The sequence below is a fragment of the Schistocerca americana genome, chromosome 3, assembly GCF_021461395.2.
Source record: "Schistocerca americana isolate TAMUIC-IGC-003095 chromosome 3, iqSchAmer2.1, whole genome shotgun sequence".
Classification (NCBI taxonomy): domain Eukaryota; kingdom Metazoa; phylum Arthropoda; class Insecta; order Orthoptera; family Acrididae; genus Schistocerca; species Schistocerca americana.
The window spans coordinates 537,929,268-537,953,842 of NC_060121.1; the positions used below are offsets into that span (position 1 = coordinate 537,929,268).

Genomic DNA, 24,575 nt, shown 5'->3' on the forward strand with positions numbered 1-24,575 from the left:
CCATATCATCAGTAAAATGTTGAGTTATATCTGAAAAAGTCACCACAAGGACTGAGACAATTATCTAGCATGTCAGCATAAGGCCTTCCTGCATGTGGTGGTAGATGGTAGCGAGATGCTATCATTTTTTGAAATTATTAGACCCACAACTAGGAAAAATGAGGAATCAATACAAAATTCTGCCAGAACATTAAAGGGTGTGAGGAAGCGGCTGAAGAAGGCAAATACTAAATCCTTCACAAGGGAGAAAAGAAGTTACCTGAGTATATGACTGGCCAATGGGTCATGTTGGAAAGACCCTATACACCACAGGCAAAACAAAGAAATTTCTTACCCATTACCAGGAGCCATAATGAAGTCATAGAGATGGCAATGCCTGTAAATGTGAAGTTTCAGCATGAACTTCAACTGTCCACTTAGAAAGCATCAAATCATTCAAGGGTACCCTGGGCACATTACTACAAGTGTCAGTGCCATCACCTATAAAAAAAAGCAAAAAAGTAAAAAAAAGAGAATCAAGGAGACAGAAGCTAGTATGCAGAATGGACAAGCAGTGTCGTATGCATTTGGGTTGCACCAGTGAGTTTAGGGTTTTACAATACATAGAACAGCTTTGTGGTAAAAATGTAAAACCTATTTCATTATACTAGTTTAATGGAGCTATTATAATTTGTTAGTATGAGGTAATTTCTTTTACAATTGTTGTTACAATTTCTTGTGATGGGATTGACAGACAGTATGGCGTGTAATTGGAATGCTACAGTAATGGGGTGCTCCGTATGATTATGTATAAGCATTCTTGAGGAAGGGGGAGGGAGAGTAAAAAACAATTCCTTTCCCTCATGGGAAGGCTACCATACAGGACAACAACAATGTGTGCAGTAATTTCGATGACACTACAGTTCTTCAGAGGAGTAATAGTGGACACAGTATAGGATGAGCAACTCCATGAACGAGTGCTGTTTTCCAGGCCGGAGGACGCTGTGTTCTGCTGTGGATGATGAAACTACTAAGGAATGAGATTTGGAGGCTGAAAGAGGCATTCCCAAAATTGCATCTTAAAGCCAGACAGAAGGGAGTATTAAGAGAGATTCAACGGAAGTATTACGGTTTGCGGCTCTCCTACAAATGGCTATGAGTTCAGTTGCACCCAGTAACAGATTCAGCACCACACTTATTACTGTGTCAAAAGATAGGGGCAGCTAAACACAGGTGGGAAATTCTTGAATACAATATTCAGAAAGGCGGATACCAATGATATGAGGGAATTTAGGTGCATGTAGGGACAAGTGTAAAAATAATGAACAGCAACAAGGCAGATATGGACTGGTATCTCACACAATTGATAAATCTACAGCAAGGCATATTGAACAATTCTAAGACAGCATGGGAATTAACTACCGAACTAATGGGATATATGAGGAAAACCACGAGCAGTCAGTCAAGATCTGGACACAATACAAACCCAACTAAGTTTACTAGATGTGAGACTTGCCATTACAAGACTTCTTTCACTAGTGGATAGCATACAGAATGCAAGAGCGGAAGTGACATCATTACAAGAAGCGGTCCACTATGCCGTATATGGACAACTGAGTCCTACACTGTTATTACCAAGGCAGTTCTTAGCTGGTCTGCAAAGGGTGCAGAAGGAACTAACAGTAGATCTACAGTATATGGTGAAACTTACAGAACAGAGCTTGTCATTCATTGCTTTACTACATGTCAACAGTTGAAGTCAACACCTGCAGAGACAGACTTCATACATAAATCTGATTCCCATTAGCAAGTGGTGATGCACATTACAAGTTTTTTACGATCCATCCCTATCCAGAAATATGAGGAAATATATGCAGGTGAAGACAATGGCCATATTGTTAATCTCTAAGGAAGCTATGTGCTGATGTTGATGTATGAGCTCTGATTATGCTAAAAAGAAAGAATTACCATGCCCGAAAGAATTACCATGCCCAGCCTATAAGGTAGAGATTGACATGCAAGTATGCGAGATACAGTTATTCTTATGTAAAACAGATGCCAAAGAAATATTCTGATGCTGCTCTTGTAATTCTGAAGGGTTGGTATGCAGTGGATTTACTCTGTGTTTGCTCTGGAGAAGTCACACCCATGCCCGAGGGAGGACTCGAACCTCTGACGGGGCAGCCGCACAGACCGAGTGGGACATTAATTAATGCTACAACCTGTGTTATAGCAGGGACTACACATTCAAGCTCCCAGCTACTATCACTGGGACAACTATAATGTATCTGACAGAGCCTTCATTGTACTGACTGGAGAAATCAATAGATGTATTCCTGACTCAAAATCTACCTTATTTAAATAACATCCTAATACCACACCTCCTCCATTCACTGGATGAACTAATAGCCATACGGAAAGGTTGTATTACTGCTGAGCAAATTCTGTCGCATGTGCTGTAGTACCATGAGGAACAGCGCAATAGGATTATGACCATAAGTGTCTCAATATCTGGTACCGCTGTGGTTCTGACCCTGCTTTGTGTAATCTGTGTCTACTTCAAGTGGAAAACCACCAGTGCTATCCAGCTTCCAGTGCACCAGTTGCCAACAGACTCTGCTAACCACAGAAAATAACATTTAGTTAAGCAACAGCCAATGAATAATGTGGCTTATGCTAAGAATTAGAGTACGAGTGTAAGAGGAAAAATGTTTTATAAATTAAGATAGAAATAAAAGATATGTTAAGGTATTTGCTGCCCAGAAATAAACAGGTCACAATCCAGAGACCAGACTTACTCAGAGGTGCACCAGCAGGCACCTACAATAGAGGCAAAAGCCTCCCGTCTGCTGAAATCCTGTCTCTGTATCACCGTTAAAAGGAATGTTTTATTAATGGCTTGCTGATCTGTTACAGTCACCACAACCTCTTCAGCCCACATCCAGACAAGGAAGTGGCACCATTTCCTGACCTACAAATGGTCAATTCCTCCACCACTGTTTGGGGTCAACTTCCAGTTCCAACAAATAGGCCTTCCCTTCAGTGCTAATGGAGAGAGAAAATTTCTACATTACTTTCATCAAACTAGTCTTGCCTTTCTTCTTTCTGAAGCCAAGTATCTTATCTATGGTTCTACACTGATATTTGACAAAGTGATCAATTTTTTTGATCCGTCCAGCAGTCATCAGTGTACTGTGCAGCATTTGTAATGAGGACATCTTGCTCATTGCTTTGCCATATTTTGAAACATCTGCATCTACATCTACATGGATACTCTGGCAAATCACATTTAAGTCCTGGTAGAGGGTTCATCGTACCACCTTCACAATTCTCTTTTATTCCAATCATGTATAGCGTGGGGAAAAAACGAACACCTATATCTTTCCGTACAAACTCTGATTTCCCTTATTTTATTATGATGATCATTTCTCCCTATATTGGTCAGCAACAGCAATATTTGGAGGAGAAAGTTGATGATTCAAATTTCATGAGAAGATTCTGCCGCAATAAAAAACACCTTTATTTTAATGATGCCCACCCCAAATCCTGTATCATTTCAGTGACACTCCTCCTCATTTCACGATGACACAAAATGTGCTGTCGTTTTTTGAACTTTTTTGGTGTACTCCGTCAATCCTACCTGGTAAGGCTCCCACACCATACAGCAGTATTCTAAAAGAGGACGGAGAAGCTTAGTGTAGGCAGTCTCTTAAGTAGATCCGTTACATTTTCTAAGAGCCCCACCAATAAAACGCAGTCTTTGATTAGCCTCCCTGCAACATTTTCTGTGTATTCTTTCCAATTTAAGTTGTTTGCGAGTATAATTTCTAGGTATTTGGTTGAATTTACAGCCTTTAGATTTGACTGATTTATCGTGTAACCACAGTTTAACTGATTTCTCTTAGCACTCATGTGGATGACCTCACACTTTTCGTTATTTAGGGGTCAATTGCCAATTTTTGCACCATACAGATATCTTTTGTAAATCATTTTGCAATTTGTTTTGATCTTCTGATAATTTTCTAGTCAATAAATGACAGTGTCATCTGCAAACAACCTAAGACGGCTGCTCCCATATCATTATATAGATAAGGAATAGCAAAGGGTCTATAACACTACCTTGAGAAATGCCAGAAATCACTCTTGTTTTACTTGATGACCTTCCATCAGTTACTATGACTTGTGACCTCTCTGACAGGAAATCATGAATTCAGTTACATAACTGAGAAGATAATCCATAAGAATGCAATTTCACTACAAGCCACTTGTGTGGTACAGTGTCAAAAGCCTTCTGGAAATCCAGAAATACAGAATCAATTTGAAATCCCTTGTCAATAGCACTCAACAGTTTGGGTGAGTAAAGAGCTAGTTGTGTTTCAAAAGAATGATGCTTTCTAAATCTGTGTTGACTGTGTGTTAATAGACCATTTTCTTCGAAGAAATTTATAATGTTCAAACACAACGTATGTTCCAAAATACTGCAGCAAATCAACATTAATGATATGGGCCTGTAATTTAGTGGGTTCTACTGCTACCTTTCTTGAATACTGGTGTGACCTATACAACTTTCCAGTCTTTGGGTGCGGATCATTTGTCGAGTGAATGGCTGTATATGATTGTTAAGTATGGAGCTACTGTATTAGCATACGCTGAGAGGAATCTAACTGGTATACAATCTGGACCAGAAGACTTGCTTTTGTTAAGTGATTTAAGTTGCTTCACCACTCCAAGGACATCTACGTTACTCATGTTGGCAGCTGTTCTTGATTCAAATTCTGGAATATTTACTTCGTCTTCTTTGGTGAAGGAATTTCGGAAGGTTGTGCTAAGTAACTCTGCTTTTGCAGCGCTGTCTTCGATAGTATCTCCATTGCTGTCACGCAGAGAAGGCACTGATTGTGACTTCACATATGACCAGAATCTCTTCGGATTTTCAGTCAGGTTTCGAGACAAAGTTTCATTGTGGAAAGTATTAAGCATCTTGCATTGAATTCTGCACTAAATAATTAATTAGATGTAGACTAAACCTGGTGTTAACAATGAACAGCTCTGAGAGCACATTCTGGACACAAACAGAAAAGATGTAATCTTTCAGCACTGCAGTTCCTTACTCCTTGTTCGCCCATGTCATTCCCCACTGTCTTTCTCTGCTCTTACTATTAACAGAATCTTTACTGTTCTTTGATGTGGGACATATGAAGAAATAAGTTCCCTGAAGTAGTTTCCAGACAGATGTATTTCTTTATGGCTTCCTGTACAAAAAAAAAAAAAAAAAAAAAAAAAAACTGTGTAAATTTAGCATCTTCAACAAATCTTTTCTTCACCTAACCTTGCTTCTCTCCGAGCAACAATATTAATCTTAAAGCATGCTAACTTCAGTGTTACACAAGAGTTTTTGTTCATTCTTGTCTATTGTAGTTGTTACTCAGATTCAATACTATCTTTATGTTCCATGGTTTGATGTCATTCCAATTAAATTTTTTTGCTTTTCAACCACACAGTGGGATGACGAAATGTGATTTCTGATATTAGTTGACATTTCCTAGAGCCTGTCCCATACAAGGGAAATAGATCTGCTTGGATTCAGATGCTGTATTGGACCACAGCGCAGCGAACATGGACTCTAGGAGGCAACCACCACACATCTGCCACCAAATGTGTAGATCCAGAGGAAATATCCCAGTTTTACACACAGCCATCAGTCATCCTTCCTCAAAAAACATCAAATAAAGGAAAAAACAAAAAGCAGGTAAAATTGTTAAGGGTTTTATTGAGTTTAAGATGGATCCAAGGTTGCCTTAAGATGATCAACACACTGTGACTTTGGAACCACTGACCCATGCAAAGATAGAATCAGTCTCCAAAACAGTAACAGATTGGTAACAAATCAAGTACACTTGAATTATGCCTTCATAGCCAGTCCATCTAGCATCACCTCATTTACCCCTGCAGCTGCTGAGAACCAAAACGAAGCCAACCAAGTCTTCCATCTGCATAGACATTGGGCATTTCTTACTTTGTCTCAGTTAATCCCTGTATGCCCACTGCGTACCATTCCTGTATACCTACAGGAGGCCCCTTATTAGTCTCCGAGATATGTTATGTTGAAGTTGAGACTCTGTTCCCCAGACTATGAATTAGGATTACGTCCAATACCTCTTAATTTAGAGCCAAACTCACATGCAATCTGACTGGGCCCTGTAATCTGTAGTTCACATACTAAAATGTCACTTAACTACAGTTATTTTAGTTATGATGGTTTCTGCCTTGGAAATTAAACATAGCTATACCTACTGCGTGAAATTCATCTACAGTAAACTGGCACCCATGATTTTCCTCAGTTCACATGTTTCCTCTCCCAGATTTTCAGCTCAATTTCACTTTTATTCTCATCTGAAACGAGTTGATTGCCAATTACTCTCCACATTGTTTATGGTATTACCTGATTACAGTCAAGCCCAATACTTAATGGGAATCTGCCGCTTGAAAAATATTTTACTTAAACACAAGTCAGAAAGGGAGCATATCAAGTTTCATGACTCTTACCAAACACCTAAAACGGAAAATGTAACAACCTGCAGCGTAGTGTATGGCTCAGCACTACTGCAACAGCTCCCATCATTGAAGTTCATATGATCGTTGCAGTACATGTTCAGCAGCATCTGTAAAAATAGTAAACACCATTGGTAGTTTAAATGCTTAGATCTGCCAACAAATCTTAACATTCTTTCTGACCTGTAAGATATTTGTTTCTAAAACAAATATAATTAGCTAACAAGAGAAACTGACTGCTCACGCTAATACGGAACTATTTCATGTGTTATGTTAGTATGCAACTGTTTTACAACCTGTAACTATCTTTGTTCTATGACAAATTACATCGGCATTTACAAACTCATTTACTAACATTCCATCACAAATAGTTCTTAAGACATGCAAACAGCCTTGTTACCTTGGCTAGACATAGTGTGATATTTCAACAGTATTTAATTATGACGTAAGTTATATTTACTTTTAATGTTCATGTACTAGGTTTGCGGTAATAAACGGATGGAGTTCATAGCAAGATAAAAAAAAAAAAAAAAAAAAAAAGAAAGAAATTATAGAAAGAAGAATAACACAACAGGTTGATAAAACCACGAGAAACTATTAAAACAATTGTGCAATTTTTCCTTCTAAAATTTGACATTATTGATTACACGAACCTAGTTATTCTAACAACAATTTGGAAAGAGGCAGTATTGAGTCATCAACTTGATGATTAATAATCTATCCTTCCTATACTGCTGTTACTGCATCCTGGATTTTTCATTGTTTAATCTACTTACTTTATCATCATACTGTATAATGATAATGTTAATTCTGATGTTAATTCTTATTTCCATTAAACATTTCACTCTTAGACTTGTAATGTGACATCTTTACAATGTTACTTTATTTTTATTTCAACAGTTGTCTCTGGATTTATTTATAATTGTCTCTTTATTCCTCATTTTGGAACTTTGAGTAAAAAGCAGACTAATATTGGTAATATACAACAATTTATTTTATACTTACTATCTAGTAAAGAAGAGTATGCCCCCCCCCCTTTCCCTCCTGCCCCTGTCCCTTCAACACTGCAACATAGTGACAATCTGAAACTAATGACTGGGCACATGAAGCCTTGGCTAGAATCTCCTTTGTTAATGCACTACACTTTCCTACAAACTACCCAAGCTACCTATATGCTCCCCCTGCAGCTTATTTCATGTTTGTAATTCATAACAATGCCCAAGAATGTGCCTAGATATTTAATCTCTGTGGAAGACTGCAGCAGCACACTACTAATTCTCCTTGCTACATTTTTTCTCCTCCTTAGAGAGTTTTTCTTAAAGTCATACACATTTCAGGAAATCTGTCATTCATTACATGAAATATATACATAAAGTTGTTCTGATTATGCCTACAGTTCAATTAACAGTTATACTTGCTTGTACCAGTACTGCTACAAGCAAATACTGTGTGTTCATCACACTGTCTTATAAACCATTTCTACATGTCAATAAAAAGAGCAATTGCTACTTTCTGACACTCCCAATAGTGTTTCTGTTCTTAACCAACATCTATGATCACAATGTACCAGCGCTGTATCAGAGCTACTCACATATTACTGACGATTTAAAGTATGCTAGTATTTGTCACCATTGTGGGATGGTGTCACATGGTTTTTGGAAGTCTAACAATACAGAATCTGTAAGCTGGTCATCGAACAAGTCAGTGCATAATTTACAGATCAGAAAATATAACCAAAAGAATTAATAACAAAAAACACAAAAAATTGTGAGAGTATACAAAAAAAGTAACACATTACTCAGAAAAATTCTGAACTACTTCTAGGAACTCCTATACAGAATAGAAGAAGTATGCTACAAGAAAAGCTTTCAACACAGGTGTGAAGACTTGGAGTTTATCAGTCAATTTTTGAATGGGCATTCACTACTTGCAGATATCTCTACCCTGGAAATCCCTACAGACCATTTACAACGAGTGTCACAGGCTCCTCAGTGGTAAGTGTTGAGCTAGTCCATGAGAACACTCACTTGCATTTGACTATGTGCAACATTATTTTCTGCTTATGTTATGTTCTGTGGTTTAACATATTTTGCTACATCTAAGAATTTCCAGTCCAGTCACATTTTTAATGAGATGAAAAGATGTAAGCAGCAATCACAAATTGGTCCACACCCCAGGAAACAGATTTCTATGATGAAGGAAAACAAAGTTTGGTATATCAATATGACAAGTATAAATTCTGGTATTTAATGTATTACCTACATTTACATCTGTACCCTGCAAACCACTGTGAAGTGCATGACAGAGGGTACGTCGAATTGTACCAGTTATTAGGGTTTCATTTTCCATTCACACGTGGAGTTTGGGAAGAATGATTGTTTAAATACCTCTGCAATTCATTTAATCTTGTCTTCACAGTCCCACAATGGGGCAATAAGTAGGAGGTTGTAGTATATTCCTAGAATAATCACTTAAAACTGGTTCTTGGAACTTGTGAGTAGGCTTTCTTGGGATAGTTTATGTTCAGCTTCACGAGTCTGCTAGTTCAGTTTCTTCAGTATCTTTGTGACACATTCCCAAGGGTGAAACAAACCTGTGACCATTCATGCTACCCCTCTGCATACATTCAACACCCCTGTTAGTTCTGTCTGGTACAGGTTCCACACACTTAAGCAATATTCCATGGTGTGTTGCATGAGTGATTTGTAGTAATCTCCTTTGTTGACTGATAGCATTTCCCAAGTATTCTACCAATAAACCGAAGTCTACTACCTGCTTTACCCACGATTGAGCCTATGTGATCATTCCATTTCATATCCCCAGAAAGTGTTATAACCTATTATTTGTAGGAGTTGGTAAATTCAACCTGTGACTAATCGACATTATAGTCAAAGGATACTATTTTTTTATTTTGTGAAGTGCACAATTTTACATTTCTCAACATTTAACGCAAGTTACCAATCTCTGCATCACTTTAACTCTTATCAAGATTTGAATGAATATTTATGCAGCTTCTTTCACACAGGACTTCACTCTAGACAGCTGCGCCATCTGTAAAAAGTCTGAGGTCACTATTAATATTGTTCACAAGGTCATTAATACACAATATGAATAGCAAGGAATCCAACACACTTGCCTAGAGCACACCCAAAATTACTTGTACATGTGACAATGACTCTCCAACCAAGATAACACAAATTCAGTACCAAATCTGAAAGGGGTTCCATTTGGCCCTGGAGCTTTGTTCAGTCTTAACAATTTCAGCTGTGTCAACATCACTGACACTAACAATTAATTCACTCATTTAAGTGGTATGTGGGTTAAATTGGGGCAATTCTTCTGGGTTTTCCTTTGTAAAGGAAAATTTGAAAACGGAGTTAAGCGTTTCAGCTATTGCTTTCCTAATCTCAATTTTTGTTCCTGTCTCATTCATGAGTGACTGGACACTAACATTGGTGCTTTTACATATGACCAGAGTTTATTTGGGTTTTGTGAAAGAGCATTTGATAATATTCTGCTATAGTAGTCATTACAAATTACCTCAGTGACACTGTAATTTAAACTTCTTAACAGATAAACACTATATATAGAACTGGGACACTAACACAAACACCGACCTTTTGCAGCAATGCTCTTGCTGACAAAACTACCCAGGCACAATTCATTATCAGCTTTTAGTTATTCAAACATGCCAGTACTTGATGTGAGACCTTATGCACAGCTTTATCAATTAGCACTTCGAGATAAAAAGCTTCTGTTCTGTGAGGTATGGCAAGACAGTGCAGTCAATAAAAATCTTGCCCATGAAAGCTGGCAGCCAGGTCTTAATATCAATCTGACATGAAGTTCCAATCTGTACAAGTTCCACATCAGCACACACTATGCTGCATAATGGATTGCTATAGCTGCTCGAATAAAATGCTTTCAGGAAACTATTTCAGTGGTGAGAACATTAAGAAGTAGTGAGATGACTGCTGTATCTGTTCCATTTAACAATTATAAGCAACTATTTTATCTTATATTTAGGGTCTCTCAAGAAAATAACTTTGTGGATCAATTCAGTAAAAGTGTAAAGACAGTTATATGTACTCAGACATTTTACTATTGGTAGAATTGTACCAAATGTCTCAGAGAAAAAGACTGCAGGTTTGGAGGCATACTGTTTTCCAAAGTATACAGAATTCAGAAGAAACCATGCACTCTACAGATGCTAATACAAATTAGATGGAAAACCATCACTAATACTTGAAGCTAATTTAAGAAAACCACCAGACTTAAGTAATCAATTATCGAAGCAAAGTTGATTGCAACACCTTATAACACACTCTTTGATCCTAACATCACACAAGACATGTATTTAACAACAACAACAACAACCACAACAACAACACAACACTGATGATTCCTGACATACCAAACAAACCTTCTGAAATTTTATTTTCAGATCCCTGTAATAAATCTGTATTTTGAATGTTGAAACCAGATAAATCCATTACCCTGCATTCTGCTATCATAAACTGAGAATTTATAACAACTACAGATCACAACAGGATAAGAGCTACTCTTTTTGACTAATTACAAAACTGTAACACATACCTGTATTGACAAAGGACTTTTCTATGCAATATCAGAATTCAATTAATTTGTGGGAGGACATTATTCCACTATGCTGTGTTTAAAATATTTTATTTGCATTAATAGTTTCAGGCACTGTAGTGCAAATAAAATATTTTAAACATAGGCAACCAGAAGAAAAAGAACCCAATTAAATGATGCTTTCAAAAGTAAAGTTTATCCAAGTGTAATGTTGAAGGACAAAAACAATGTTTTATACATTCAAGTGGATCCCAATCACAACACTGAATTAATATCAATAAAATATTATTTTCTCCTGAACTTAATAAATATGGCAGTCTCACAAAGTCAAAAACCAGTTTTGGAATCAGTATGACAATTCCTTTACAATGGGACACTTCACACATTATTCAATGTCTTTCTAAAGTTTGTAAAAATTACATTTATTTCATTTTGACAAGGTTGCAGAACAATTCATGGAAGGAATAACTAACTAAAAATTATTGCTGCTGTCACATTTGTATACATTCCAACTGACTTAACAACTCTCTTGTGTGAAATGTACCGTAAATTGAAGAACTGCTTGACACTAGGCAGCTTACATCTTCTAAAAAGTAGATATTTTTACTTTGCTATTGTGACCTTATGTCTCCTAAACTGGTGAGGAGAGAAATGTCTGTTAAAAATCTTCACTGTATGGCACTATCAGAGATTAATGTTGGGGTAGGTCATGTGACCAGCAACATGTGTGTTTCTGGGATTTCCTACCAAAGTTACAGAGGCAACAGTGAAAAAGACATGGCTGATGGTTTTTATTATAAGAGAATCATGAATTTTGTGAACTGCATTTACTAATAAACCACATACTCTATTCAACTTATTTATTGATAAGTGGAACATAGGCCATTTGGCGTAAGTGATCTCCTGGACCAATCTCCTGAAATGGACTGCAGCCAGCTCAATTCACTGTGTTATTGATGCAATCTGTTTCATGGACTTGTGGCATCATTTCATTTATGTTTCATTTATGTGGACTCAGAGTTTAATCGTTTATAGACATCAAGTGATAGGAAACATCACAAAGTGCAGGTGGATGATAAAGATGTTAAGATATGTATAACATCATAGACATATAGCGAGGGTGTCTGTGGCAGGAACACGGCCGATATTACAAGCCAGTGACATGAGCTTTCACAGCGGGCCACATATGTGGACACCCAGTGTCTATCTCTGCCACTAGCTGTTATCTGACTCATCTCTATAATTGGACTCTACAACACTGCAACTGTTACTGTGTGTACAGTGCTACAAATTCTGAACTTTTAGTTTCGACCACCATTAGCCTGTATGCAACTTTTATTATGAAATATGTATTATTCGGCTAAAAAGGAGAGGCCCCAGGGGTGGGATCAATTTTTTGGGTTGGGGTTCTAGGTATCAAACAATGCTGCCATTCATCTTTGTGTGCCCTCATTCGCAGATAATGATAATGATAATAATAATAATAATAATAATAATAAATAAGAAGTTTTCATCCATTTTTAGAACCTTAAAAAAGGTAACAACACAAAGAGCAGTGTTGAAGTGTTGTGGTTAAAATGTTTCTGACATACAGAAGGTTGTGGGTTGAAATACCATTATCTGCTTCAAAATTTATTTTAAAATCTTTAGCAAAATGACTCTGATTATTATTTTTATTCAATTAACTGGTTTAAATGTAATTATTTAAATGTCTAATCATTTGTCACATCATTTTAATCCTCATATTAACTATTTCATTTGCTCTTATTTTATCTTCCAATCATTCTTTTTACACTTGGAATCTTTGTGCATGTGACTTTACTTATTTGTATGTATTAATTTTGATTTAATTTCCTCCATTTAACCATTTTATATTTTCATCCATGTCATTGCTTTCATTGTATCTACGTTGCTCAAATTTAGTTTTATTTATAATCCCTTCTTTTGTTTAAATCTTCATTTGCATTATTTTGTCCAGAGTGCAACAAGAATTTATGTTTCAATTTATATGATGATTAAATGTTTGTTTTATGATTATCATCCCAAAAAAATGTACATCTTGTAATAAGAAACACATTTTGGAACCATTGCCTAACCAATAAAAATACATTATTTCATCTTTGTTATGATGGACAATTAAAAACAATTAAAATCAGATGCACAAAGATACCAATTCTCCTGTTTTCAAGACAGCAAATGAAATACTTTACATGATGATTAAAATGATGTGACAAAGGACTCAGAAATTTTAAAAAATTTAAAAAGATTTGAAAATAAAAAAATTTGAGCACCTAACAAGATTCGCACTCACAAATTTCTGTACATTGTATCTTAACCACTACGCCACAATGGCACTTCGTCTACAATTATTTTCATGGCTCTAGAATATAACATGAAATTAAGAATTTTTTTCCATTGATTACTCACAAACAAGGGCCCACCAGTGTAAATGGCTGCAAAGTGTGATACCTGTGACCTTAATCTAAATCACTGCATAGATGATATATAAAAACAAAGATGAGGTGACTTACCGAACGAAAGCGCTGGCAGGTCGATAGACACACAAACAAACACAAACATACACACAAAATTCAAGCTTTCGCAACACACTGTTGCCTCATCAGGAAAGAGGGAAGGAGAGGGGAAGACGAAAGGAAGTGGGTTTCAAGGGAGAGGGTAAGGAGTCATTCCAATCCCGGGAGCGGAAAGACTTACCTTTGGGGGAAAAAAGGACAGGTATACACTCGCACACACGCACATATCCATCCACACATACAGACACAAGCAGACATATTTAAGGTCTTTAAATATGTCTGCTTGTGTCTGTATGTGTGGATGGATATGTGCGTGTGTGCGAGTGTATACCTGTCCTTTTTTCCCCCAAAGGTAAGTCTTTCCGCTCCCGGGATTGGAATGACTCCTTACCCTCTCCCTTGAAACCCACTTCCTTTCGTCTTCCCCTCTCCTTCCCTCTTTCCTGATGAGGCAACAGTGTGTTGCGAAAGCTTGAATTTTGTGTGTATGTTTGTGTTTGTTTGTGTGTCTATCGACCTGCCAGCGCTTTCGTTCGGTAAGTCACCTCATCTTTGTTTTTATATATAATTTTTTCCCACGTGGAATGTTTCCTTCTATTATATTGATTTCACTGCATAGATGGTTTCAAAAAATTGACCCCATCCCTGGGGACCTCTCCTTACAAGCCACACATGGACTTCATCCTACTGTTTTGGAAAAAAAACTTGTGATAATTTTTGTTTGTGGCTTAGATTAATATTTCATGAAGAACTTTCAGTGTTTAGTACATGGACACACAGACAGTTTTCTCTGTTGTTACAGAAGTTATTTATGTTCAAACAGAGGGTTACAAAAGAATTAATAAAAAGACTTATTTCACACCATGTTTTCTGTCTGTATGTTCAGGCTAATCTCAGGAACTACTGCAGGGATCTTAATATGGTTTTGACTAATAGATGGTCTGATTCATGAGGAAAGTTTGTGTACATAATTTACAAATATTTCATGGAAATAGGCTGAACTATGATGAACTGAAGGTCCGTGCCACTGTGAAAATTGTGTCATTACTACCTAATAGTAGAGCTGCAGCAACTCTAGAGAGTAGCAGAACTTTACTAAAATCAGCAGAACTTTACTAAAATCCGTGCTGGGCCTGCTGGTCTAGCGGTAAAGTGCATGCCTGGAAACAAAGTTTTAGGGGCTCAAGTCCCCTGGTGGACGACTTACTTTTCACTCTGCCTTCTAACCTAACACTTACCTCTCAATGATGAGGATATTGGCCAGAATATAAATGTCACTCAGATTCACCATTAAGCTGAAGGTCCTCCTTTCCTAATTGCAAAATTTGTTTAGACACGAAAGTTATCAAGTTGTATCTCCTATAACGTCAAGTTGAACACACATATTTCAAAACGACACAACACATATAAGTCACTGAGCAAGTTGACAAAGCAAGACATGTGAACACGGTAACATTCGAATGAACACCGAGTCCAAGTCCAGCAGCCGCTGGCTGGTTGACCACTTAGGTGGCACGGCTGCTGCATGGCTGGCAGACAGTGCCGCATGTAGAGGACGCGCAAAATTCCGCGGCGGCACTTTGAATGATCGGCGAGTCATAACACTTTTCCCCCCTTTGAAATTTTGGCACTGATCTTGATGGAGGTGGCCTGTAGATTGCTAACGTCCATAGGCGTTGTTTGACTGGCCGTAAAGTCTCGAGGAGGAGGCTTCCCGTATGGACGGAAGTGTCCCCGATGATAATGGGTCGAGATGACAGGAGACATAGGGGTCGAATCTGTTAAGGGCCTCGTGCACCAATCTGCCCGTTGCGGCAAGTCCAGTTGATATAACAGGCGACATGGGCGATGTGTCGGCGTGTGTAGGAGAAGGAGGCGAATAGATTGGCTTCGACAGATGGTGGTCATCCGGTTCCTGCATGGGCATGTCTCCTGGTGGCATCCGTTCTTGTACTGGCACTGAGATGACGGTGAGAGGGCTGCGTTGTGAGTAATGAGAGATGCCAAGATCCCGAGCGTCAGTAGAGCCGAAGGTGGTGTAGCAGCATTCGGAACAGGCGTTGCCAGCACACGAGGCCGAAGCTGGTCCGAATGACGCACTGCAATACCCGTGTCTGTCTGGATTTCATACAGGCATCAGCCACAGTGTCGTAAGATATGGCCCGGACTCCATTTTGGCCGCCTTCCATATCCCCATACTCCGACAAGGTCGTCGGCGATGAACCGGCCAAGCGAAGGCAACCGCGGCCGTGAGGTGGAAAGCCACAGAAGATGAAGTAGCGTGCGGGGCTGTCGGCCATGTAAGAGCTCAGTCGGGCTGTGGTCACCCATGGGGGTGAAACGGTAAGAAGCCAGAAACTGGAGAAGCGCATCAGCAGCAGCAGAAGAAGTCAGGAGTTTCCGCATATGAGCCTTAAATGTGCGGACCAGTCATTCAGCCTCACCATTTGATTGTGGATGGAAGACAGGGGCCGTGGCATGCATAACGCCGTGACGAGCCCAAAAATCTGCAAATTCGGAAGAGGCAAATTGCGGACCATTATCAGCAACAAGAGTAGAGAGAAGGCCTTCCAAAGAAAAAATGCGGGCGAGAGCACTTGTGGTTGCCGCGGTGGTAGGCGACGTGCAACGGACAATGAAAGGAAATTTAGAGTAGGCATCAATGACGAGGAGCCAATAAGTACCTAAAAAAGATACCGCGAAGTCAGCATGAATGCAGTGCCAGTGCATCTCAGGCAAAGGCCACGGTGACAAAGATGACTTCGGGGCAGCGGCCTGTGACGCACAAGGGCCGCAGGCAGCGACCATGTGTGCTATTTCAGAGTCGATGCCAGGCCAGTACATATGACGGCGCGCCAGAGATTTTGTGCGAGAGACACCCCAGTGACCTTGGTGAAGGAGGCGCAAGACCGAAGCACGCAAAGACGCAGGTAGCACCACACGTGGCGAAGCATTGTCGGTGGAAAGGAGGATAACACCATCCCTAGCCGTGAGGCGGTATCGCAAAGCGTAGTAGTTGCGCAACGGGTCAAAAGTCTTAGCGGACGGACGATCTGGCCAACCCTTCTGAACACAGCGTAAAACCCGGGAGAGGGTAGGATCAGAACCCGTAGCAGCCACCAGCCGGTCCCCGGTGATGAGGAATCCGCCCACAACCCGCTGCTCGGCAACATCCAGGTGGAAACACAAAAGTTCGTCCCTATCGAATGCCACATCAGGACCCATGGGAAGGCTAGACAGTGCATCAGCATTCACATGTTGAGCCGTCGGCCAGAAATGAATCTCATAATTGAAACAAGACAAGTAAAGAGCCCAACGCTGGAGGCAGTGTGCAGCCTTGTCAGGAAGTGACGATGGTGGATGAAAGAAGGAAACAAGTGGTTTGTGATCCGTAACAAGATCAAATTTGGATCCATAGAGAAAAAAAACCAAACTTATGAAGAGCACAAATAATGGCCAAAGCTTCTTTTTCAATTTGAGAATACTTTTGTTGGGCATCCGTGAGCGTTTTGGAGGCATAAGCAATGGGTTGTTCAGAGCCGTCAGAAAAACGGTGAGCAAGGACTGCACCAACCCCGTATTGAGAGGTGTCCGTGGCAAGAACAAGATGTTGGCCAGATCGATAAGTAGCCAGGCACGGAGCCTGTTTCAGCATAGTCTTCAATTTCTTGGAAGCCACATCGCATGATGCGGAGCAGTGAAAAGGCACGTTTTTATGCAACAGGCGACGCAACGGCTGAGCCACTGCCGCAGCAGATGGTAAAAACTTGTGATAGTATGCTATTTTCCCCAAGAAGGCCTGCAGTTCCTTAACAGATGCAGGGCGAGGAAGAGCATCGATCGCAGCGACAGTTTGCTGAAGCAGACGAATACCATCCCAAGAAATTGAAAACCCCAAGCACGTGATAGATGCCTGAAAAAATTTTGTTTTCTGAAGATTACACTTAAGACCGGCAGTCTGAAAGACATGAGAAAGCGTGCGGAGATTCTGAAGATGTTCTTCAGTGGTGAAGCCAGTGACAACAATGTCGTCCATGTACTTGATACACCCAGGGACAGGGAGCAATAATTGTTCCAAGAATCGCTGAAAGAGAGCCGGGGTGCTGGCAACCCCGAATGGCAATTGTTGATATTGATAGAGGCCGAAAGGCGTGTTAAGGACCAGAAACTGCCGGGAAGCAGCGTCGAGAGGAAGTTGGTGATAAGCTTCTGACAGGTCAATTTTAGAAAATTACTGGCCTCCCGCAAGTTTAGTGAACAATTCTTCAGGTCGGGGCACAGGGTAAGTGTCGATGAGGCATTGAGCATTTACAGTGGCTTTAAAATCGCCACAGAGACGAATATCACCATTGGGCTTAGCAACGACAACGACAGGAGAGGACCACTCACTGGAAGTGACAGGAAGCAAGACCCCTGAAGCAGTGAGATGATCCAGCTCCCGTTTTACCCGATCACGAAGGGCCACAGGAATGGGCCGAGCCCAAAAAACTTAGGCCGAGCAGTGGGTTTGAGTGTGATATGAGCTTCAAAGTCTTTTGCACGGCCTAACCCAGGAGAAAAAAAGGGACAAAAATGTCATTGACAAGGAATCCAATTGAGCATAAGGAATAGCATCAGAGACCATATTGACAGAGTCATCTATGGAGAACCCAAAAACACGAAAGGCATCGAAACCATAAAGATTCTCTGCGTTACTCTGGTCAACCACAAATATGGGAACAGAGCGAACCATGGATTTGTAAGATACCTCAGCATTAAATTGTCCCAAGAGAGAAATCTTCTGTTTATTGTACGTCCGTAATTGCCGAATGACAACTGAAGATATGCCTGAGAATTAATGATAGTGGCAGCAGAACCAGTATCCACCTGCATGCGAACATCTCGACCAAGTATTTGGACAGTGAGGAATAACTTCCCTGAAAGGGAAGAAGTACAATTGACAGACAACACGGAATCAGAATCAGCATCATGTTCATGAACATCATGTATGCGGTCGGATTTGCAAACGGAAGACACATGACCCTTCTTTACGCAATAGTGACACACAGCCCAACGTTGGGGACAATCCTCGCGTGAATGTTTCATAAAACACCGCAGACATGAAGGAAGTTGCTGGGGGTTTCGCTGCAGTTTCTTAGAGGATTGTTTACAGTTAGGCCGAGGCTGCGTGTGGGAGCGTACTGCGGCCTTGTCACCTGGCGGGGACGCACCGCACGGGTCATCAACGGCACACAGAGGTTGTATTTCCCCGACATCACCCCACACCTCTATTTGCGCCCCAGCGGCGCGAGTAATTTCAAAAGACTGCACGATGGATAGGACTTCATTTAGAGTCGGATTCGCCAACTGAAGGGCACATTGCCGAACTTCTTTGTCGGGCGCCGACTGGATAACAGCATCCCGTACCATGGAATTGGCATAGGATTCTTTCTGAACGTCAGTAACAAATTGACACCTGCGACTGAGGCCGTGAAGTTCAGCAGCCCAAGCAAGATAGGATTGATGCGGTTGTTTTTGACAATGATAAAAGGCAACACAAGAAGCTACCACATGCGTTTGCTTTGGAAAATAGACAGACAGAAGTGAGCACATTTCAACAAAGGACCAAGACGCAGGATCTTTCAAAGGAGCCAACTGCGACAACAGCCGATACATTTGAGGTGAAATCCATGAAAGGAACAGAGACTTACATGTTTGTTCGTCCGTAACATGAAATGCCAAGAAGTGCTGTCGAAGACGTTTTTCATAATCAGACCAGTCTTCCGCTGTCTCGTCGTGAGGAGGAAAAGGAGGTATAGGCAACAACAAGAAACGTCCCGCATGTGATGCCGCGACGAAATTGCGAATCGCCGATGTTAGAAGCGTTTGCTGTTCAATGAGACCTTGCAACAGTTGCTCGACAGTAGCCATGGAAACCTGTGGGTCAACGATGAAAAGGAAAAATCCACTACCTCGTCGCCAATTGCTATAACGTCAAGTTGAACAGACATATTTCAAAACAACACAACACGTGTAAGTCACTGAGCAAGTTGACAAAGCAAGACATGTGAACACGGTAACATTCGAATGAGCACTGAGTCCAAGTCTAGCGGCCGCTGGCTGGCTGGCCGCTTAGGTGGTGCGGCTGCTGCACGGCTGGCAGACAGCGCCGCATGTAGAGGACGCGCGTAATTGCGCGGCGGCACTTTGAATGATCGGCGAGTCACAACAGTATCCAATTTAAATACTTGCTCCACGCCACTAACCTTCACAAGATTATTATTATTGTGATCTATACATCTACAATATATTCTCCTTCCTTACATATTATAAACTGAAGTCTCTCACTGTCTTTTTCTATCTGTATGTGACGACTGAGATCGGTAACTACTGCAGATATTTTGATACTGACACCAGACTGGCACTGGAATTGCCAAGTTCTAAGAAGGTACGTATGTTATTTGTTCCCTATTTAATCTGCATTGGGAGTGACAGCTAGTGGTGACAATGGGAGCTGCGACCTACCATGCCAGCTGCAGTGGTGATTTCCAGTTACTGGACAGCTCCGAAAGTTAGTATAGGATAAAAAGCAGGCCAGCAATCACCCCACTAACAAACGGCCACAACTGCATGGAGGTTTTGATGCCCAGTTTGCATCGTTAAGCGGGTTGCAGGTGTAAGTTGTATGAAAATGTTGATATTCAGTTACCTAACATAGTTTTCTGCATTTTAATCAAAACTTTATTCATTGGGCCAGTAACAAAATTACTGCTATGCCAGAGAAGTCATCTGACCATAAATACTTAGTGCTACTCGTGCGAAGCCAGGGCGATTGCTAGTTCAACATATGTAAAATATTAACATATATTATCACACTGTTAATAAAGAAGCAGACATTTACAAGAGAAGAGTTTTCAGAATGAGCAAGCAAACATTTCAGATGTCACCTGACAATGTTTCCTTTATAAATTGAATACTAAATAAATTAACAACATATAGAGCACACAAACTGTCTCCAAAAGTAATTTGCCCATAATTTTTGCCCACAAATTTTTGATTATAGAAAACTTACCTGAGTATCATATTTCAGAGCTGTTGGTCCAAGATGAATCCCATCAGTAGTTTCATCAGGACTTCCTTGTGCGACAAGTTTTGTGCTAGACCAAAGCAGGGCTCTGCTGTGTAATAGAATCTGGAAGAAGTCAATCATTTAGTTAGTCCTCACCTTTATAAAAAGGCTAATCTGCCAGATGTACATTCAGTACCAAATTATGGATTGACAGTTCAACTTTCCATTCCCTGCACATAGCGTAAGATAGAGGTAATTTTTTTATCTACAAAAGTGTTGTTGGAATAATAGCAAAACAGATTTTAAAAAATGAAATAAAATATGCACATTGACATAATATTTAAAAATATGGGATAGAAAGCCAACAGGGGGAAAAGATAAGGACACATTGAGAGTTGAATAAAGCAGTTAGATTAAATGATAGGTTTACATGAAAAGAAATTAGATGCAGATAAAAGGAAAGGAAAAAAGAATTACTAAGAAATGAGAATACTGGAAAACAGATTTGCTATAATACAATCACGATTTGTTTTGTTAAAGAATTTGACTGACAAGATTTACAGTATTATGCAGGGAAGAAACTGAACAAAATGACAATTTAGTTTCAACCTTCACAGTTGCCAATATGAAAAAGGTAATTGGCAAACAGCAATATATTTGTTTGTGTCTTTTTACTTAAAATTTAAAAGTAATGGACCAGTACAAGACTAAATAATGATATTTTATCTAGTGACATAAAGATCTTTATCCAACGCACTACATTAAGAAGTATCAGAACTTGCTGTTCTAGCTCAAACTGTATTCATATGATAATCCTCCTCTTCCTTGTCCTCACCGCCACCCATCTTTGTTATTTGACATTACTACTTGCTGTTGACCACTCTAGACCTTTCCACACATTTTGGTCTTCACATACTGATAATCATGTTGCTACTAGATATTTTTTAATGTAATCTACCCACATTCCATTCGGTAGTACCATAAATTTTTCTTTTAGTCTTAGAATTCAGGACAAATCTTCCTTCATCCATCTACACTACATTTATCTGACTACACATATTGTAAGCACTCATTTTACTTTCATTACAGTCACAATTATGCCTTTCATACCGTTCTGTTTCCTGTACCATCTGCTTAATCCCCTGCCTCTCCATGCAGTATTTCAACCATTGTCTTCAGGTGCCTCAAACAATGATGTTTAGTGAACTCACTCTTTGAACTCAAACCAGACTGCAGGACACTGTTGGCGTCATGTCTCTGGCTCTTAGTGCCATATGACAAAATTAGTTTTAAACAATGGAAAGTATAGTTTCAGCTCTCTGATACTGCAGACGTGTGTGCAAATTGAGCTTGCATATCTGTGTGTGTGTGTGTGTGTGTGTGTGTGTGTGTGTGTGTGTGTGTGTCTACTGCTGACAAAGGCCTTAATGGCCGAAAGCTATGATTATGTGAATCTTTTTATTGTGTCTATCGCGACTCAGCATCTATGCTATATGGCGAGTAGCAACGTTCCTTCTCTTGTATTGTAAAATTAGTTTTAATGTTTGCATGCCATTATTCACAAAATCTTACAAAAAGGAACAACTTATGGAAGGCTTGTAATAAGACATTCAGTTTATTAAGATCTCATAAAGACATCAACAGCCAGAGCAGAAAACACTGAAAAGCTGTTACTTTCATTGGATAACAGCACATGTGCCGAAATAGTGACATGCATCAAATGGCCTAGTACACCTGGGAGTTGAACTCTACTAAAAATATGTGAGCAACGTCAATAATAACAGGCAATTGGTTTGAAACCAACCAGTAAGATATATATGACCACTGTTTGGACCATCTGAAGCTGATAATCATCCCAGTAGTCAAAATATATATGCCAATAACTTGAATGAGATTTTCACTCTGCAGCGGAGTGTGCGCTGATATGAAACTTCCTGGCAGATTAAAACTGTGCGCCGGACCGAGACTCGAACTCGGGACCTTGGCCTTTCGCGGGCAAGTGCTCTACCAACTGAGCTACCCAAGCACGACTCACACCCGGTCCTCACAGCTTTGCTTCTGCCAGTACCTCGCCTTGGTCTGGCACACAGTTTTAATCTGCCAGGAAGTTTCATATCAGCGCACACTCCGCTGCAGAGTGAAAATCTCATTCTGGAAACATCCCCAAGGCTGTGGCTAAGCCATGTCTCCGCAATATCCTTTCTTTCAGGAGTGCTAGTTCTGCAAGGTTCGCAGGAGAGCTTCTGTAAAGTTTGGAAAGTAGGAGGCGAGGTACTGCCAGAAGTAAAGCTGTGAGGACGGGGCATGAGTCGTGCTTGGGTAGCTCAGTTGCTAGAGCACTTGCCCGTGAAAGGCCAAGGTCCCGAGTTTGAGTCTCGGTCCGGCACACAGTTTTAATCTGCCAAGAAGTTTCATGCCAATAGCTTCTTGGATATCATATCGAAACTTGACTTTTTTTACTGAAGAAATTTTATGTAGAATGGACATCACTTTGGACCACGTGGGAACTAAAAATTGCATATCAAACTGGAGGATATAATTTAACTTCATATATTTCTGTTATTTGCATTCTTTCAAAAATCAGAAAAAATGTATAACCTCACTTGATGATTAATACTCAGAATCTTATTTGGTCACTTCAAGAATTTTTGTTGTGCATGATCTCTGTTAACAAGATTTATATCTCACTGATGTGTAATATCAAAATATGTGTGTGCACATTTTGAATATACACATCAGCACTTCACTGAGGCTGTAGCACTCACAACAACAAAATGTAGGATGGTTGTATATGAAGTTGGCTGATTTTCTGGAAACTAAGAGTATTTTTTCACTTGAGATGATCTTTATTGAATTAACAGTACCCGTTCAAAGTATCATACCCTAACAAGAATACCAAAGCAAAATAAAATGGACCAATGGTATGAGGGATATAATTCAAAACTCACAGTAAGATTAAAATTACACAACATAGAGTTTAACAAGGTCAGAAAAAGAACCTATTCACCACATGGCGGCTCGGCGGATATATGCAAAACCAAGAGATTCAAGCTTTTAGAATACAGTATTTCTTTGTGCAGAAAGGTGTACAGGGCCAAAAGAAATGAACTTTTGGAGGATTAAGCATAGAAATCAAACATCAACCCAGGAGACAGTGAAACATAATTAAAGATAAATAAAAAAATAATATGCCCAACCACAAGAGATTTGTAATGATGCAGAATTTCCGGAACAGGAATTCATACTATTAACTGCAATCTTAGGAAATCTCAATACAGTCCAATTGCTGCGAACATTCAATTTTAGGATTTAGTTATCTGGAGTTGTCAAAAGGCATGGAGAATCCCCCCCACCACACACACACACACACACACACACATACACACACACACACACACACACCTCCCAACATCCAATGTTATGGACTGCACTTTGATGACACATAATCGTGCTTGAAAATGAAGAACATCCTACCCACAGTCATTTCCAGCCCTCCCAAAGTGGTATTCCACCACCCAACCAATTTGTATAATATCCTAGTCAGTCCTTACACCACATCTACTCTAAACTGCTTTTATCACACGTCACATCCCTATGGAAGACTTAGGCATAAGACCTGTCCGACACAACCACCCAGCACATCCCATATTCCAGTCTCCCCATAAGCATATTCTATCCTACAAGAGACAGGGCCAACTGCGAAAGCAGTCATCTCATACACCAGTTCTGCTGCAGTTTTGTATGGGCATGATTGTCAACCAGCTGTACACCAAAATGAACATGAACTGCAAAACTGTGGCAAAGAGCAGAGTGTAGCACCCAGAGGGAAAACACACTGCTGAAGAAAACGTGCTTGATTTCAATGC

The 24,575-nt window shown here is 39.9% G+C and overlaps 1 protein-coding gene across 2 annotated transcripts in view; it reads right to left on the reverse strand.

The window, feature by feature from the left end:
• LOC124605171 (N-acetylneuraminate 9-O-acetyltransferase) overlaps positions 1-24,575 on the reverse strand; it is a 217,177-nt gene that overhangs the window by 109,770 nt on the left and 82,832 nt on the right. For both annotated transcript variants that reach the window (XM_047136683.1, XM_047136682.1), the window contains 2 exons: positions 20,713-20,832; positions 6,526-6,641 (listed from right to left, as the gene is read on the reverse strand). In XM_047136683.1, the coding sequence (XP_046992639.1) occupies positions 6,526-6,641; positions 20,713-20,832 (236 nt within the window). The remainder of the gene's footprint in view (positions 1-6,525; positions 6,642-20,712; positions 20,833-24,575) is intronic.